Source organism: Myxine glutinosa, chromosome 3 (genome assembly GCF_964187855.1).
Source record: "Myxine glutinosa chromosome 3, kmMyxGlut1.1, whole genome shotgun sequence".
Taxonomy (NCBI): Eukaryota; Metazoa; Chordata; class Myxini; order Myxiniformes; family Myxinidae; genus Myxine; species Myxine glutinosa.
The window spans coordinates 101,723,313-101,741,426 of NC_136263.1; the positions used below are offsets into that span (position 1 = coordinate 101,723,313).

The following is an 18,114-nucleotide window of genomic DNA, read 5'->3' on the forward strand; positions in this document are numbered from 1 at the left end:
CTCAATCCTCCTCCTTGGCGATTTCAATATCCACATGGACTCCACTGACTCCACGATAACCACTGACTTCACTGATTTACTCACCTGCTTTAACCTCACTCAACATGTCAACTTTCCTACCCATAACCGTGGTCACATTTTGGACCTTGTCTGCTCTACTGGATTAATCTTGCACCATCTCTCTGGCTCCGACCTCACCCTCTCTGACCACTTAGCCATCACTATGACCATCAACATCCCCGCCCCAACACCAAGGCATTATCGCACAATCAACTTCCGTAAGCTAAACGCTCTTTCACCGACCTCATTCTCATCCACCCTCTCTGAAAAAATGTCCACTTCTCCCTTCGTTGACCTCCACAACCCTTCTGATCTCACTGACTACAACAACCACACTCTCTCCTCCTGCCTTGACCAACTTACGCCCATAAAAACCAAAACGGTTTCTTTCACCCATTCTGCTCCCTGGTTTACCCCTGAACTCCGCCTGATGAAAACTCGTGCTCGCCAACTTGAAAGACTCCGCAATAAAACAGGTCTCACAATTCACTCCCAAGCCTACAAGGACCACCGACAACACGACAAAGATGCCCTCTCCCGCCCCCGCTCCGCCGACTACTCTCAAATTATCCACTCTGGCTCCGGAAACCCAAAAGCACTCTTCTCTACAATAAACAAACTCCTCAGCCCCCTGAACACCACCACCCAGTCATTCACAGTAGACAACTGCATCTCCTTCCTTTCATTCTTCCAACGCAAAGTTGAAAACATCTACAACAGCTTGACCACCGCCGCACCCGCTCCCCCTCAAACCACCTGCCGCCCCTTATCCTGCCATCCCCTGTCTCAATTCTCCCCAATCTCCCCTACTGACCTCTCTGAACTCCTCATAGGAATGAAAACTGCCACCTGCACTCTTGACCCCATCCCCTCCAGCTTTGTCAATGCCTCCCTTCCTGCTCTCTCTCCACTTATCATTGCAACAATAAACTCCTCCCTGTCTACAGGCATCGTCCCACCATCCCTCAAAATTGCTGCTGTTACCCCCATTCTGAAAAAACCTGGACTAAACCCTGACACCCTAAACAACTTCAGACCCATCTCCAACCTACCCTTTCTGTCGAAAGTTTTGGAATGCGCTGTAGCCGCTCAACTCAAACATCACCTCTCTGCCAATAACCTGTATGAAACATTCCAATCCGGATTCCGCTCCAACCACAGTACTGAACCTGCTCTCCTCAAAATCACCAACGACCTTCTCCTCTCCTCTGACGCTGGCACCCTCAACATTCTCATCCTCTTCGACCTCAGCGCCGCCTTTGACACCATCGATCACACCATCCTCCTCACCTGACTTGAAACCACCTTTAACGTTACTGGCACTGCCCTCTCTTGGATTAAATCATACCTCTCTGACAGACGCCAGTTCATCTCCATCAATAACTGCAAATCCCCCACTGCTCCCCTCCCCCAAGGTGTCCCCCAAGGTTCAGTTCTTGGCCCCCTCCTCTTCATCCTTTACCAGGTCCCCACTCGGTCACTTAATCCGCCGTCATGGTCTCCAATTCCACTGCTTCGCCGATGACATCCAGCTTTTCATCTCCACCAAGTCCATCTCCACCGCCACCCACTCTATCCTGACAAACTGCATCACTGAAATAAAATCCTGGCTTCAAATTAACTTCCTCAAACTTAACTATGATAAATCTGAAATAATCATCATTGGCCCAAAAACGCTCATAAAATCTACCAATAACTGCCCTCAACATCGACGGTATCCCAGTATCCACCTCCCCTCACATCCGGAATCTTGGCATCATCTTTGACCACACCCTCTCCTTCGACAAATACACTAAACAGATCACAAAGACAGCCTTCTTTCACCTGAAAAACATCGCCCGTCTCCGCCCATTCCTCTCCTCCATGGCTGCAGAAACCCTCATCCACGCCTTCATCACCTCCCATCTGGACTACTGCAATAGCCTCCTCTATGGTTCACCCTCAACAATCACCAATAAACTCCAATACATTCAGAACTCCGCTGCCCGTCTACTCACCCATTCCCGGACCCGTGACCACATCACCCCCGTCCTTTACAAGCTTCACTGGCTCCCTATCTCCCAGAAAATCCAGTACAAAATCCTCCTCTTGACCTACAAAGCCCTCCATAACCTGGCCCCATCCTACCTGGCTGACCTCATCTCCAGACACACTCCCAACCACAACCTCCGCTCTGCTGGTACCAACTCCTGACCCCCCCCCCCCCCCCCCCCCCCCCATCTGGACCAAATTCAGATCCTGGGGGGACAGGGCCTTCTCCATCGCTGCTCCCACCCTCTGGAACTCATGACCTCACACCATCAGAGACTACTCCTCACTCACCACATTCAAAACATCACTCAAGACCCACCTGTTCAACACTGCATTCAACATTTAACCCACAGCATTTAACCCCTGATTATCTCTTCTCCTTCTCCCTCCTTTTTGCTTTTAATATTTCCCTATTGATTCTTGTTTTTTTGCAATTGTTTTTATGTTTTGCTATGCATTATGTTTTGCACTCTGTCAAAGCATCTTTGGGCTCCCTGAAAAGCGCTATATAAAATAAATGCAATATTATTATTATTATTATTATAATTATTCATGGAGTACTGCTCTCCCCTCTGCTTCACATTTTGCTGAGCTTAGCGCTAGAGAAACCAAAGCCTTCAATATTATTAGAATCTCCCACGATGAAGCCAAGTCTATGGGCTCATCACGTCACCATCGCAAACAGGTTGATGGTCTCTATAACTTCCACCACCTCTTTCCTGGTCTTTTAAGTTTACAATGGTAAACATGCTACTGTTTGAAAGCATAGCAATTTCTTTCTGAAGCTTCACATTCGCACAATAACTTGCATAATAGAACAAACAGAACAATGCACAGACTAATTCCCTCTGTGATGTGGACTATTTACTTACAATACTGAGAAGAAATAAAAGCAATCTTGTTCTGTACTTCCCAGTGATATATACAGTCACGTGAAAAAGTAAGTACACCCCATGTAAAGTTTTGACTTTTTCAACATATTTCAACATACAGCTATTTGATCTTCATTTCAACAATATTGATAGACAAAGGTGATATAAAATAACAAATATCATGAAACATTTACATTTGGTAGTCCATTGTATAATTTAAATAAACATAAATGCAAATTTTGCATGTGGAAAAAGTAAGTACACCCTTGGCTCTAATAGGTGTTATTGCCCCCTTTGGCAGAAACACCCTCAAGTAGGCATTTCTTATAAGTCTACTAGTCTGACATCGACTGGGAGAAATTTTTTTTGCCCACTCCTCCATGCAGACTTCTTTCAGCTGTGCGATGTTTGAGGGGTTTCTTGCATGCACAGCTCGTTTCAAATACCCCCAACAACATCTCGATGGGATTTAGATCCGGGCTTTGACTTGGCCATTCCAGAACCCTCAATTTTTCTTTTCAGCCATTCCTTGGTGGATTTACTGGCATGTTTAGGGTCCTTGTCATGTTGCAAGGTCCACCTTTGGTTGAGCTTCAACTTTCCGACAGATGGTTTCACATTATCCTCAAGCACCCTCTGTTACAATGAAGAATTCATAGTGGATTATATGATGGTGAGCTGCCCAGGCCCTGATGCAGCAAAGCTGCCCCAAACCATAATATTTCCACCACCATGCTTTACAGTTGGTATCAGGTTCTTGAGGTCAAATGCTGTCTTTGGTTTTCGCCAAACATGTCTTCTGGTACTATGGCCAAATAGCTCTACCTTTGACTCATCTGTCCAGAGCACATGGTTCCAGAAGTGCTGGTCTTTGCCTAGGTGTTCATTGGCAAACTTTAGTCTTGCCCTGATGTTCTTTCTGGACAGCAAAGGTTTCCTCCTGGCACACCTCCCATGTAGATCAAGTTTGTGCAGCCTCTTTCTAATGTTAGACTCGTGCACTTTGACATCAACGGTGGCAAGAGCTACCTGGAGGTCCCGTGATGACATTCTGGGGTTCTTAGACTTCTTTCAGCATCTTGCGGTCTGCTCTCGGGCTGAACTTGCTGGGGCAGCCTGGCCTGAACAAGTTGGCAGTTGTTTGGAATCTTCTCCACTTGTAGATTATCTTCCGGACAGTCGAATGATTGATTTCAAATTGTTTGGAGATCTTTTTAAATCCCTTCCCAGACTCGTAGGCATCTCTAACCTTCTTTCTGAAGGCCTCAGAGAGCTGTTTTGATCTAGGCATGGTGACGCCACACACTTCAACAACAAAGTCTCCCATCTCCACTGCTTCTGACATCAACTCATCCTGGGAATTCTTCGAAAGCAAACTGCTCTCTCTCATGCACAGATTTATCCCATCTTGTCTTCAGTTGTCTTACCCTTCCTCCCATCCATGGTACACTGAATCTTGTGGTGAGGCAGTTACCCTGAAACAACTTGCCTTTGCCTCTTGGAAGGCTAATCCAACTGAAGGCAATCTCAGTTCCTTCCACCAAGCTCGGGACAAGTGTGTGTCTACCCTCAGGAGTACCAGGAAGCACTATCTCTCCACACTCAAGATTGAACTCTCAAACCTGTCTCCTTCCTCCAAATCCTGGTGGCGTCTGGTCAAATCCGTTTCTGGTGTTTGTTCCCCCTCCATCCGCTCCCTTACCTCAAATGGCTACACAGTTGACACCGCACGTGACAAAGCCGAATGCCTCAACTCTGTGTTTGCCTCAAAATCTTGTGTCCCAAACTCATCTCTCTCTGTTCCCACCTTACCCAGTCGAACCCAACTGCTCCTGGACTCTGTGTCCTTCTCTGCTGACAAGGTGGAGGAGTTTTTGTCAAACCTCGACTCTGATTCTGCAACTGGACCAGACGGCATCAGCCCACGGGTCCTAAAATCCTGCTCTGCCGCACTATCTCACACTCTCTCTGTTCTTTTCACCCTCTCTTTTGCTCAAGGTCATCTGCCAGCATCCTGGAAATCAGCAAACATTACCGTTTTACACAAAAAGGTGCAAAAACAGATCCTTGCAACTACAGACCAATCAGTCTGCTCCCAATTATCAGCAGTCATGGAATCTATCATTGCTTCGGATATCAAATCCTTCCTCTTCTCCAATGGCTTGATCTCCGATCATCAATTTGGATTCAGACCACGTCATTCTACTCTGGACATGCTGCTTCTGCTGTCTCAACAATGGATGGAGGTCCTCAATGCCAAACAGGAGATCAGAGCCGTCTCCCTTGACATATCACGTGCCTTCGATACGGTCTGGCACCCAGCTCTGCTCACCAAACTCTCCTCCTATGGTATCCATGGAAATCTCCATGCATGGCTTGCGGACTTCCTCTCTGGTCGTAGACAACGTGTGGCCCTGAATGGATTTCTCTCATCTCCCCTTCCTGTTCAGGCTGGAGTTCCCCAAGGCAGTGTTCTGGGCACTGTGCTTTTTCTGGTCTTTATCAATGATCTCTCCGACTCTCTGGAAAATCCTCTCTATCTCTTTGCTGATGACTCCACTCTCTGCCGCTCCATTCCTCTTCCCTCAGATCGGCAGTCTGCAGCCTCCTCACTCTCTGAAGACCTGGACAAAATCACAGACTGGTCAAAGAAGTGGAACATGTCTTTCAATCCTGACAAATCTCACACTCTTACTATGTCTCTCCGAAAAGATCGACTGGACAACCCTCCCATCTACTTTCTCAACAATCCTCTCCAAGAAGTTCTGTCGCTCAAGCTTTTGGGTCTCTCAGCCTGGTGTTGACTTCGCGGTTAGGGTGCCGGCTTGGGATCCTCGGATCCTGGGTTCGAATCCCGGTCGATCGCTGAATTAACGCCAGGGGGGTTGACTCAGCCCGTCATCCTTCCGAGGTCAGCAAATTGAGTACCAGCTTGCTGGGATGAATGATCACGGACACGGTGTATACCCGGATTCAGAATAGCTATACCGTATCCCCGCGCATCGTAAGAGCATGTCCAAGGGTTGGCGTCAGGAAGGGCATCCGGCCATAAAAACATTGCCTCAAACAGGGAACCATGATTGTCATGGGGCCCGCAAGGCTAACCCGCGCTCTAGCGGGGAAAATGGTCTTAAAACGATCATTCATCATTCATTCATTCATTCATATCTGCCATGATCTTTCTTGGGAAAACCACATTTCCAAGCTGGCCTCCAAAGCCAGTCGCCGACTGGGCATCCTCCGTCGTGCGAAGTCCTTCCTCGGCAATCCTGAGCTCCTCACCACATACAAGGCTTTCATCCGCAGCTCAATCGAATACTGTTCTCCCCTATGGGCCGGTGCTCCTGCCTCACACCTAGCTCGGCTTCACGCTGTTGAAACCAAAGCTTTCAAAATCATTGGAATCTCCCGTGATGAAGCTATCTCCGAGGGCCTTTCACTCACTCACCGCAGACAGGTAGGTGGTCTTTCTGTCTTCTACCGACTCCTCTCCGGCCTTGCACCCCCAGCTCTCTCTGTGCTTTGTCCCCCAAATATTCTGACAGGTCGCACAAGATCTGCCAGCAACCCTCTGATGGTTAAACTGCCGAAATCTCGGCTCTCTGCTCACCTTCACTCTTTCATTCCTCTTTTCTCCCGCCTCTGGAACAAACTCCCACACTCCCTTCAATCCCACTCCTCCCTCCAGGTCTTTAAAACAGCTGTTCACCACCATCTCTTATCTTTCCCCATCCAAAACCTTGATCTTTTCTACCCCCACTAATTCACCCCAGATCCACCTTGTTTGAAATTCCAACTTCTTTCCTGGAAGTCCTGGCAGTGTCCATATGTTTTATACCTCTCCCACCCCCCCTTCCCATGCCTCCACCCCCACCCCCCAAAGCCCTCTCCCTCCCACAGATCTCTCGATGTCCCTGCTCTCAGATGTTGTGTTTGTGTTCCTCCCCCTCTCGCCCCATCTTGTCTACCGCTCCCCATGTTATATGTTTTATGTGTCGGTTTGCCTTTCTGTGTGATTAATGTTAGCGCTTTCACAAGCCTCGATCTTGTATCCAAAAAAAAAAAAAAGAAAGACCCTCTCTAACGATGTTCGAATCATTTGCACCTGAGCTGGTGCACCCGATTCTAATTTTAGGTATTTGAAGTAGTGATAAATGCAGGGGTGTACTTACTTTTTCCACATGCAAAATTTGCATTTATGTTTATTTAAATTATACAATGGACTACAAATTGTAAATGTTTCATGATATTTGTTATGTTATATCACTTTTATCTATCAATATTGTTGAAATGAAGATCAAATAGCTGTATGTTGAAATATGTTGAAAAAGTCAAAACTTTACATGGGGTGTACTTACTTTTTCACGTGACTGTATTTATTAATTGGCGTTCAACGCAGTGAATATAACTATACTAAGAGGGTCGACTCTAGAATCTCGGAGAAGGATTAACCTCGATACCAGGAGCCCCAAAGTTTTTGTTTTTATTCAAATCCAGGCTCATGGACGAACAAAGAATGAAGTGAGAGAGAGTGAAAGACAACACTTACTGTAGAGAAATGAGACAACATACAAGCACAAAAATGGGGAGAATGAACAAGGATAAGGAAAGGAAGGAAATATTGCTTGGTGAAAATAGATGGGGAGAGGTAGAGGAGGGTTGCGGGCATCGCAAAAATAAAGGGTCGGCGTAGCGCATAACTTGAGTTGGTGGTGTGCCAATTTGAAGCCATGGAAGGAAAAGTATGACAAGAAGCTGAGTAAGTATATTTCCCAAGCAGGAGAACAATAACAAAGGAATGGAGATGAGCAGCAAGCTTGGATTTTGGGAGTTTTATCCACTCCCAACAAGTCCTTGATGATATAAAACACTATCCTCAGAGAAGAGTAGCACCATAGATTTAACAGTGGCCATGCATAGAACAACATGATGCAATAAAAATGTAACATACCTTCTAAAATATAATAAAAATCATTTCTGAAGAAAACAAAAAGCAATTCCCAGACTTCATTCACCAACCTGACAAAAGCTTCCACATGCGGTTTGGACTCATGAAAATTCTTTCCTCCAACTTCCTGGCAATGCACAGCTACAAATAATGGCTTCTGCACCCGTACTACCTTGGGGAAGATGAGAAATAACCAGGCATGAGTCACAAGTGTGTAAAAGTACAGCAAATAAATAGGAAAATATTAAATGAAATATTAAAAAGAAAAACTCCTAAATGCTAAGTAATAAAAGTACATCAAAGGCCAATGCATGTTACATACCAAAAATGTTCATCAAGTAAAGAAAGCACACCCATAACACTAACCCTGTGGCTAATGTCATTCAACACTTCTGAAGATAATAAATATTTTATAGTCTTTTTCCTCTCTACAATGTCAAGGTAAAAGGTTTCCATTGAAGCCAGTGCCTCTTTGTTTCAGTGGCAAGTTTAAATTTTGAACATTGTTTTGTTTAGTTTAAATTATGTTTTGTATCCCACTGAAAGGCCGGATCTGCATCCGGGTCTTCACCAAAATGGAATAAATTCGTCCTTGTTCGACACCCAAACTATCCAACAAGTTTCGTCCGAATCTGTCCATCACCTTTTGATGTATATGTATATGTATATGTAGCTACGTTTGTGGGGGTAGGCATGAAATACCTCATAGAAAAGTCAGAATCGTATAAATTAGCATGCTCCGAGTGTCGCGGAGAAGTAGAAGCCATCTTGATGTATCCAAGTAGGGTCGAATGTCCAGTTAAGTGTTTAGATGTCTCCACACGGAGGAGTAGAGTTGTGCTATCTAGGAAGGGTCTGAGGTTAAATTCCCCTGTACGTGCTTGCCTCCCTGTGATTTTTCCCTCATGTTCTTATAAACCTCAGCCGGCTAGGCAATGGACTCATTTGCTCATGACGACGCCACGTCCGACAGACCCAACACATTTGCCGATAGGCAAGTAAACCCCGATGTCATCCTAACATTCCAGAACAGAGATTAGACTCCGCCCCCCCGACCACTCCTAATGAAGAGGCCATGCCCCGGCCTTCGTGATTGGTGGAGGCACGATGGGATGATTGAGTAGCACTCGTTGATTGGACAGAGTTGGATGTCAGCGGTCGAACAATCAAGAGCTGGAAGGGAAAAAGACGCCATCTCACCATCTCCATCTGTCTTTTTTATTTTTTTTTTTTTTGTGTCTGTCTCTCTCGGTTGCGTGACGGCCGGTCGCTCCTCTCGTGCAGAGAACCTTCGGAGCATTGTTGAGTTTTTGCAACGTTGGAGGAGGGGGGTGTTCTTGGACTGTGGTGTATTTTGGGGGAGCTGGGGCCACGTTGCGCTTGGCGGTGGAAGCAAGGAAGGGCTAGTTGAATGCCTGCTCACGCTTGGGCGTTTTGTGGTGTGCGGGTTCGGCGCCATTATCGGGGCGCGTCCTGCACAAGCGACTACACCCAGCAGCAATAACAAACACGCCCTCGCCACACTTTGGGGCCAGTGCTGAGGGTCAGCCCTACAGGAAGGGAAGTTATTTTAATTTATCTTTCCCCCTTGTTTGTATATGAGTGAGTAGAGACATCTAAAATTAGGAAATAGTTTTTACCTCACATTCATTTTAATTGCTTGCATTATTTTCATTAAACAATTATTTGTTGACTCTAAATTTATTGTCTTGTTTCGTTTATTTGTTCTGTGGGTTCGGATTAACCCCCGTGTGTTCCCGATTAGATAAGGCTTCGGGCCTTTCCCGCATGCGCCAAAGACAATCCTGCCAAGGTTTGAAATATGCCTCGGAGTTGAAGCTCGTTTCGGCTATTCGTCTGAGGCCGTCTTCATAGTTTTTGGCCCTATCTCTCAATGGTGAAGCATCACTAAAGAATTATCGCATCTGGATCTTCCCCAAAATCAAATCAAGTCGTCCGTGTCACACACCCAACCTGTTCACCGAATGTAGTTTGAATCCGTCCATAACGTTTTGTGATATCCTGCTCACAGACAAGCACAAAGACAAGACAGGAGTGAAAACACAACCATCGTCCACCTTCAATGACAGAGGTAAAATTGTATTGAACAGTGCATGGGAAGGAATGGCAATACCCTTATGTATTTGTGCTTACACAGACGTGACAATATTTGTGCAAGTGCTTTGAGGGCAAGCATACAAGGGTCACTTTACAACGGATGTAGAGTAGATGCCCTGTGTGCTGCGGATCCAGTTTCCCTTGACCCTCCCCCCTTTCCAATCTTGTATTATATTATTTAAAATATGAGCAATACCCCTGGGTGCTCACCTGGTAAAAGAATGACACTGAGGAGGGTGATGAAGGTTGTTGTCAAGTTTCATTAAAATAGTGTGTGTAGTTTTGGAGAAGAAAACAAATCCATATTTTGCGGGGCAATCCCCCTTCCCGCCCTCTGTATACCCCCCTTAGATCCCGACTTTTTATTTAAATGGCTAAACCAAACTTTGGTACATCACGGGCCAGGAAGATTGCAGTCAGGTTTCATCAAAATTGTGCATGTACTTTCAGAGAGGAAAGCAAATACCTATTTTGGTAGGTGGGGGAGTGTGGGTGGTTGGGGGGGAGGGAGGCAGCAAACCTGGACCCACTTTGACCCCCAGTTGACCCCCTTAGATGCCGACTTTTTAATGCTGTGAACAAACTTGAGTTCCAACATACCAAATATAATTTTAGCCAAGCTTGGTCACAATCCCATAATCAGTTTCGGATAAGTTGCAAGTGTTTACGGACGGACAGATGACCCGCCGTCCCACAGCACCATCCCATAAGCTCCCCCGGCACTACTTTCCAGGTGAGCTAAAAACAAGGCTATTCTGAGTTGCCCTGGAGTCACACGCAGCGATAATCATTTTTGGTTGCGCAAGGGCATATTCTTGTCCAACATGCACATCACATGGACAGATGAGTCGGAGAGCAGATGAGTCTGATCTTTGTGGGTGTTGTGGTTTCAAGCACAAGGGGAGCAGGAGAGGTGGCGAGAAAACAAGTTGGCGAACAGACAAGCCTGATCTTTGTGGGTGTTGTGGAATCAAGAGCAAGGAGACCAGTAAGTTGGCACGTGGCGGAGATTGGCACTGCTTCTGAGACCAGTGGCATCAGTTGAGGTCTTGGTGCGACACACATGCCCAAGACTGCCCCAAGAGCTCCCAGATGAGGTGTGGGAGTTCACCACCAGGATGCACTAGGCAGCGACATTTATTTTCATCGAAGGGGTTTTTCATTATTTATTACTCCCTCCCCCACCCCTTCAAAGTGGACCAAGCTGTCGATACATTTCTCAGCATCTTAGTAATTTGAGTTTCCGGGGCCGTTTCAGGCCTCCAGCACCCTCGACTGACGATTCAGTTTTGTCACACACAGCAAAGGCTTATACAATTTCCATTAAACACTCACTTTCACATGTATGGGAAACCCTGCTTGTGATAGTATACGAGAACGGCACTTGGTAGAGCGCATACCTCCACCAGGCTGAACAGTATGCCGGATCTGGATTTGGACCTGAACCAAAATCTAATCGGCTTGTTCTGGTCACCTAACCAACTCGTCCACCAAGTTTCATCCAAATCCATCCATAACTATTTGAGATATCCTGCTATACAGTGCATTCAGAAAGTATTCAGACCCCTTCACTTTTTTCACATTTTGTTATGTTGCAGCCTTATGCTGAAATCGTTTAAATTCATTTTTCCCCTTGATCTACACTCAATACCCCATAATGACAAAGAGAAAACAGGATTTTAGAAAGTTTTGCAAATTTATTAAAAAGAAAAAACTGAAATATCACATTTACATAAGTATTCAGACCCTTTGCTATGACAATTGAAATTTAGCTCAGGTGCCTCCCATTTCTCTTGATCTTTGACATGTTTCTACACCTTGATTGGAGTCCACCTGTGGTAAATTCAATTGAATGGATATGATTTGGAAAGGCACACACCTGTCTATAGAAGGTCTCACAGCTGACAATGCATATCAGAGCAAAAACCAAGCCATGAGGTCGAAGGAACTGCCTGCAGAGCTCAGAGACAGGATTGTGTCAAGGCACAGATCTAGGGAAGCCAAAAAAAATATCTCTGCTGCATTGAAGGTTCCCAAGAGCACAGTGGCCTCCATAATTCTTAAATGGAAGAAGTTTGGAACAACCAGGACTCTTCCTAGAGCTGGCCGCCCAGCCAAACTGAGCAATCGGGGGAGAAGGGCCTTGGTCAGAGGTGACCAAGGCCCTTCTCCCCCGATTGCTCAGTTTGGCCGGGCGGCCAGCTCTAGGAAGAGTCCTGGTTGTTCCAAACTTCTTCCATTTAAGAATTATGGAAGCCACTGTGCTCTTGGGAACCTTCAATGCAGCAGAGATTTTTTTTTTTTGTCGGCTTCCCCAGATCTGTGCCTCGACACAATCCTGTCTGAGCTCTACAGGCAGTTCCTTCGACCTCATGGCTTGGTTTTTGCTCTGATATGCATTGTCAGCTGTGAGGACAGATGTGTGCCTTTCCAAATCATGTCCAATCAATTGAATTTACCACAGGTGGACTCCAATCAAGGTGTAGAAACATCTCAAAGATGATCAAGAGAAATGGGAGGCACCTGAGCTAAATTTCAAGTGTCATAGCAAAGGGTCTGAATACTTATGTAAATGTGATATTTCAGTTTTTTCTTTTCAATAAATTTGCAAAACTTTCTAAAATCCTGTTTTCTCTTCGTCATTATGGGGTGTTGAGTGTAGATTGATGAGGAAAAAAATGAATTTAAACGATTTCACCATAAGGCTGCAACATAACAAAATGTGAAAAAGTGAAGGGGTCTGAACACTTTCTGAATGCACTGTATATAGGTTTTAGCCCGATCTCTCAATGGTAAAGAATCACTTAAAATTTAAATAATTCTCGGATCCGAATCAATATTCAGATCTTCACCAAATATAGAATCAATTCGTCCTCGTCACACACCCAACTGGTCCGCCAAGTTTCGTCTAAATCCGTCCATAACTTTGAGATATCGTGCTATGTATCGGTTTTAGCCCTATCGCACAATGATTAAAAGGCACTTTAAAAAATTCTCTGATCCGGATCCAGACTCAGATCTTCACAATTTCAATCAATTCAATCTTCAACCTCTTCTTACGCAACATCTTCGCCAAGTTTCGTCCGAATCCGTCCACAACCTTTGAGATATCTTGTTCACAAACAGAGACAGACAGGGGTGAAAACATAGCCTCTATCCACTTTTGGTGGCGGAGGTAATGATGACGACTCAAAATCAACCTTTCATTCGATATTTTCACATCACTTATATTAATACAGCAATATTACGAAGTGCAACTTCTTATTTTGTTTGTACACTCCAAGTCAAATGTAAACCTGGTGGTGAGAAATGATGACGTCTTCCTTTGGGGAACAAAGTGGCCGAAAGAAATGTGCGTATGCGACAATCGCTTACCTCAAAAAACTCTTGCAGCCAGTTCTTCTGTAGTTGCTCTGGCTGCAAAGAGGGATGAGATGGAGAACAATGTTGAAATCAAGAGGTAAAGCAGTGACAGATGACCAACAAAACAAGACACAACGGGAGACAAAAGTCGTTTTTTCATTGTCCAACATCAAATAAAAATGCGTAAATCGGAAGGAATAGAGTAGGAAGATGAAAGGAAATCAACTTTCGAGGAATAAACGTTTGGATCAATGGGTAATAAAATGCTTTTCTAAACAGAGTTAAAGGCATTTGGCAGAATAAAGCAAAATGACACAAAATGAAAAAGGACGGTGCTATTAGCAAACAGATCACCGTGCCACGAGTCCCGACATGCATAGAGGAATAACCGGTCTGTGAACACAGAGGACCAACCCAAAATTACTCAAACCACCGGCGAACGTGTGCACAGCAATAAATGTTACTCACAATGGCGTCAGACATTCACAAAATAAACCACCAAGGCCAAAATCACAATCACATCCTTCGCAAAGGAAGGGATCATCAATTGCAGTGACTTCGTTCCAGGGTTTAAGCGACAGCCGACCCTATTGCGGTTTATGACAAAATAACTTCTTGGGGGAGTAAATGCTTCGATGGAAATCATGCATCTGGTTTCCAGGTGCCTAATGGTTTCATGACTACAGCACGACCTGCTATGTGGCAGGTGGTACCTACTTGCTTCATGCCGATGGCACGCCGGCAGGTGGTACCTACTAGTTTTATGCTTACGGCACGACCTGCCATGTGGCAGGTGGTACCTACTGGTTTGTCGACGTCCATCAGTGAAACTGCATGTGGTGGTTCAAAAGCAGAATGGTGTTCACAACTCAGACAAATGACACAAAGGGTGGAATTGAAAGCAATACGATGATTTCATAAGAGCAATATGACAATTACAGAGGTGGGGGGGACTCAGAATAGATTGCTAAAATTGAAGTGTCACACCTTGGACATGGACATCATGACATGTTGGACAGTGTCACATCTTGGACATAGACATCACATCACATCACATCACATCTTGGACATGAACATTCACATCTAATCTTGGACATCTTGGAGTGTGGCACATCCTAGACATGGACATCACATCTTGGACAATGTCACATCTTGGAATGCGTCACATCTTGGAATGCGTCACATCTTGGAATGCGTCACATCTTGGAATGCGTCACATCTTGGAATGCGTCACATCTTGGAATGCGTCACATCTTGGAATGCGTCACATCTTGGAATGCGTCACATCTTGGAATGCGCCACATCTTGGAATGCGTCACATCTTGGAATGCGTCACATCTTGGAATGCGTCACATCTTGGAATGCGTCACATCTTGGAATGCGTCACATCTTGGAATGCGTCACATCTTGGAATGCGTCACATCTTGGAATGCGTCACATCTTGGAATGCGTCACATCTTGGAATGCGTCACATCTTGGAATGCGTCACATCTTGGAATGCGTCACATCTTGGAATGCGTCACATCTTGGAATGCGTCACATCTTGGAATGCGTCACATCTTGGAATGCGTCACATCTTGGAATGCGTCACATCTTGGAATGCGTCACATCTTGGAATGCGTCACATCTTGGAATGCGTCACATCTTGGAATGCGTCACATCTTGGAATGCGTCACATCTTGGAATGCGTCACATCTTGGAATGCGTCACATCTTGGAATGCGTCACATCTTGGAATGCGTCACATCTTGGAATGCGTCACATCTTGGAATGCGTCACATCTTGGAATGCGTCACATCTTGGAATGCGTCACATCTTGGAATGCGTCACATCTTGGAATGCGTCACATCTTGGAATGCGTCACATCTTGGAATGCGTCACATCTTGGAATGCGTCACATCTTGGAATGCGTCACATCTTGGAATGCGTCACATCTTGGAATGCGTCACATCTTGGAATGCGTCACATCTTGGAATGCGTCACATCTTGGAATGCGTCACATCTTGGAATGCGTCACATCTTGGAATGCGTCACATCTTGGAATGCGTCACATCTTGGAATGCGTCACATCTTGGAATGCGTCACATCTTGGAATGCGTCACATCTTGGAATGCGTCACATCTTGGAATGCGTCACATCTTGGAATGCGTCACATCTTGGAATGCGTCACATCTTGGAATGCGTCACATCTTGGAATGCGTCACATCTTGGAATGCGTCACATCTTGGAATGCGTCACATCTTGGAATGCGTCACATCTTGGAATGCGTCACATCTTGGAATGCGTCACATCTTGGAATGCGTCACATCTTGGAATGCGTCACATCTTGGAATGCGTCACATCTTGGAATGCGTCACATCTTGGAATGCGTCACATCTTGGAATGCGTCACATCTTGGAATGCGTCACATCTTGGAATGCGTCACATCTTGGAATGCGTCACATCTTGGAATGCGTCACATCTTGGAATGCGTCACATCTTGGAATGCGTCACATCTTGGAATGCGTCACATCTTGGAATGCATCACATCCTGGACATGGACATCACATCTTGGACAATGTTACATCCTGGACATGGATATCACATCTTGGAATACGTCACATCCTAGCCATGGACATCACATCTTGGACAATGTTACATCCTGGACATGGACATCACATCTTGGACAATGTCACATCTTGGAATGCGTCACATCCTAGACATGGACATACATATCCAATGCTTGTAAATTTAAGATACCAGGTACACTTCTGCTTGTTCAGACCATAATCCACACAAGAAGAAAGCTCAAAAAACACATTTTAAATCACAACGAAATAACCCAGATGAACGTACAACTGTAACACCAACGAAACAATTTTGGCATCACAGCCTAAAAGGTTAAAGGTTAAAGAATCATGGACCTCTCATGCATGAGTCGTTCATCATTTTGTCCTTCAACACTCATGTCTAACTACCTGATGATGGACACAATTAGCCTACACGATCCAAGAAACGTCCGCTTCGTCCCACAGCGCTCGATTCACCAAGCGGGTTTAAAACCAAACAAACTCAGGTGCGCCGACATGCGCGGGATCAATTTAATGGGAACAAACTCACGTCGTCGAAGATCGAGCTGACATTGGCAGTGAGAAAGAGAACACGAGGCCCGGGCGCTGCAGCCATGCTCGGACGAACTGGACGATCCTAATAAGGTTACCGGGGGATCTCGGAGCTCCAAGTGGAAGGACTCACTGACTCCGCTTCGCGTTGCTTACATCCTCGTTGAAGACACATCGACGCACGGCCGAGCTCGGGGTCACCGGTCGCGCCAAGCTGAGCCCAAAGCCGGGACGCAGCTCCCTCACGACGACTTCCTCCTCCTCTCACTTAGCTGCCATGCCTGGCGCGAGCTTCCTAACGAGACCCGGTGGCCGGTGCTGAGGAGATCGCCGGGCGCGGTTCAAAGAAAATATCGGGGTTTTAATTTGTATTAAATAAAAACTCGATCGACCTGTTTCGTAGTCTTTCAAAAATGCACCTTTTAAATGCACATCGGGGATATTAATAGAGTCTTAGACAAATGGAGCGTGAATGGATTATTTATTGTCGTAAAAACGGAACAGAACACGCCCCCCGAGTTTCCACTCGCGCATCACGTACGCAGGCAGTGACGTCATTCGTAGGCGGAGCTTCCAGAAGATAATAAACCTTGACATTTTTAGCCAAGCGTAGCCGATACACGGTCGAGCCCTTTTGAGAGATTCCTCGTTGTTTGAACGTTGCCACTACTTGGTCGATACGCCAAGCCATTTGGGCCGCCATGCCTGTGTCGAATCCATCGGGGTTTCCCCCCCGATGTACGAAATCTGACTCTTCGTCGTTTCATCACATCAATTTGGTTGAAATTAATTCGCGACGTCCGTACAACGTTTATTCAACGTCGGTTAGCGTTGTTTGTTACCTCCGCCAACGAGGGTGGACATATCACATAGGTGATGTTTTCACCCCTGTTTGTCTGTCTCTCTTTGACCAGGATATCTCAAAAAGTTATCGACGGATTCGGACGAAGCTTGGTGGACGGGTTGGGTGTGTGACAAGGACCAATGGAGTACATTTTGGTTCAGGTCCTGATGCAGATACCTGTCTTAGTCCAGGCAATCTAGCCCATTTTTTCACTCAACTTGGAACAAATTGTAACAGACTTTTTCTTGCCACAATGCATTTCTACAAGGTCCCCACAACAACATACTAAAAGTCCCAAGCAATCCCAACATGGGGAAAAAAAAAAAAACCACCTTTAGAGGCCATTTTTCCCCGCAAGCGGGGGTTGGCCTTTTTCGGGCACCGTGGTTGTTGTTGTTTTTTTTTTTTGGTCCCCTTTTTGAAGCAATGTTTTACGGCCGGATGCCCTTCCTGACGCCAACCCTTTTTGCCGCCTTTAACGACAAACAGGGAATTACCAGTGAACTGGTACTCAATTTGCCGACCTCGGAAGGATGACAGGCTGAGTCAACCCCCCTGGCGTTAATTCAGCAATCGACAATTGACCGGGATTACGAACCCAGGATCCTAGGTATCCTAAGCCGGCACCCGAGCCGCTAGCCCAACACCAGGGTTCCAATCCCAACATGGGAAATATGTCTAATTTGCATAATCCAATATGGCCTCCAATCTGCAATTATAGAAGTTAGTAATAGCAATGAAATCATAATTATAACACTCTAATTATGTACTTTTGTAT

At 45.6% G+C, this 18,114-nt stretch overlaps 1 protein-coding gene across 1 annotated transcript in view; it reads right to left on the bottom strand.

The window, feature by feature from the left end:
- The window catches only part of INPP5A (inositol polyphosphate-5-phosphatase A), a gene marked incomplete in the record, with an annotated part of 188,074 nt that extends 171,088 nt beyond the window's left edge, over positions 1–16,986 (bottom strand). Inside the window, 3 exon segments of the mRNA XM_078774340.1 lie at positions 7,983–8,083; positions 13,405–13,446; positions 16,491–16,986. Coding sequence (XP_078630466.1) covers positions 7,983–8,083; positions 13,405–13,446; positions 16,491–16,556 — 209 coding nt within the window.
- Positions 16,987–18,114: the final 1,128 nt, after the last annotated feature.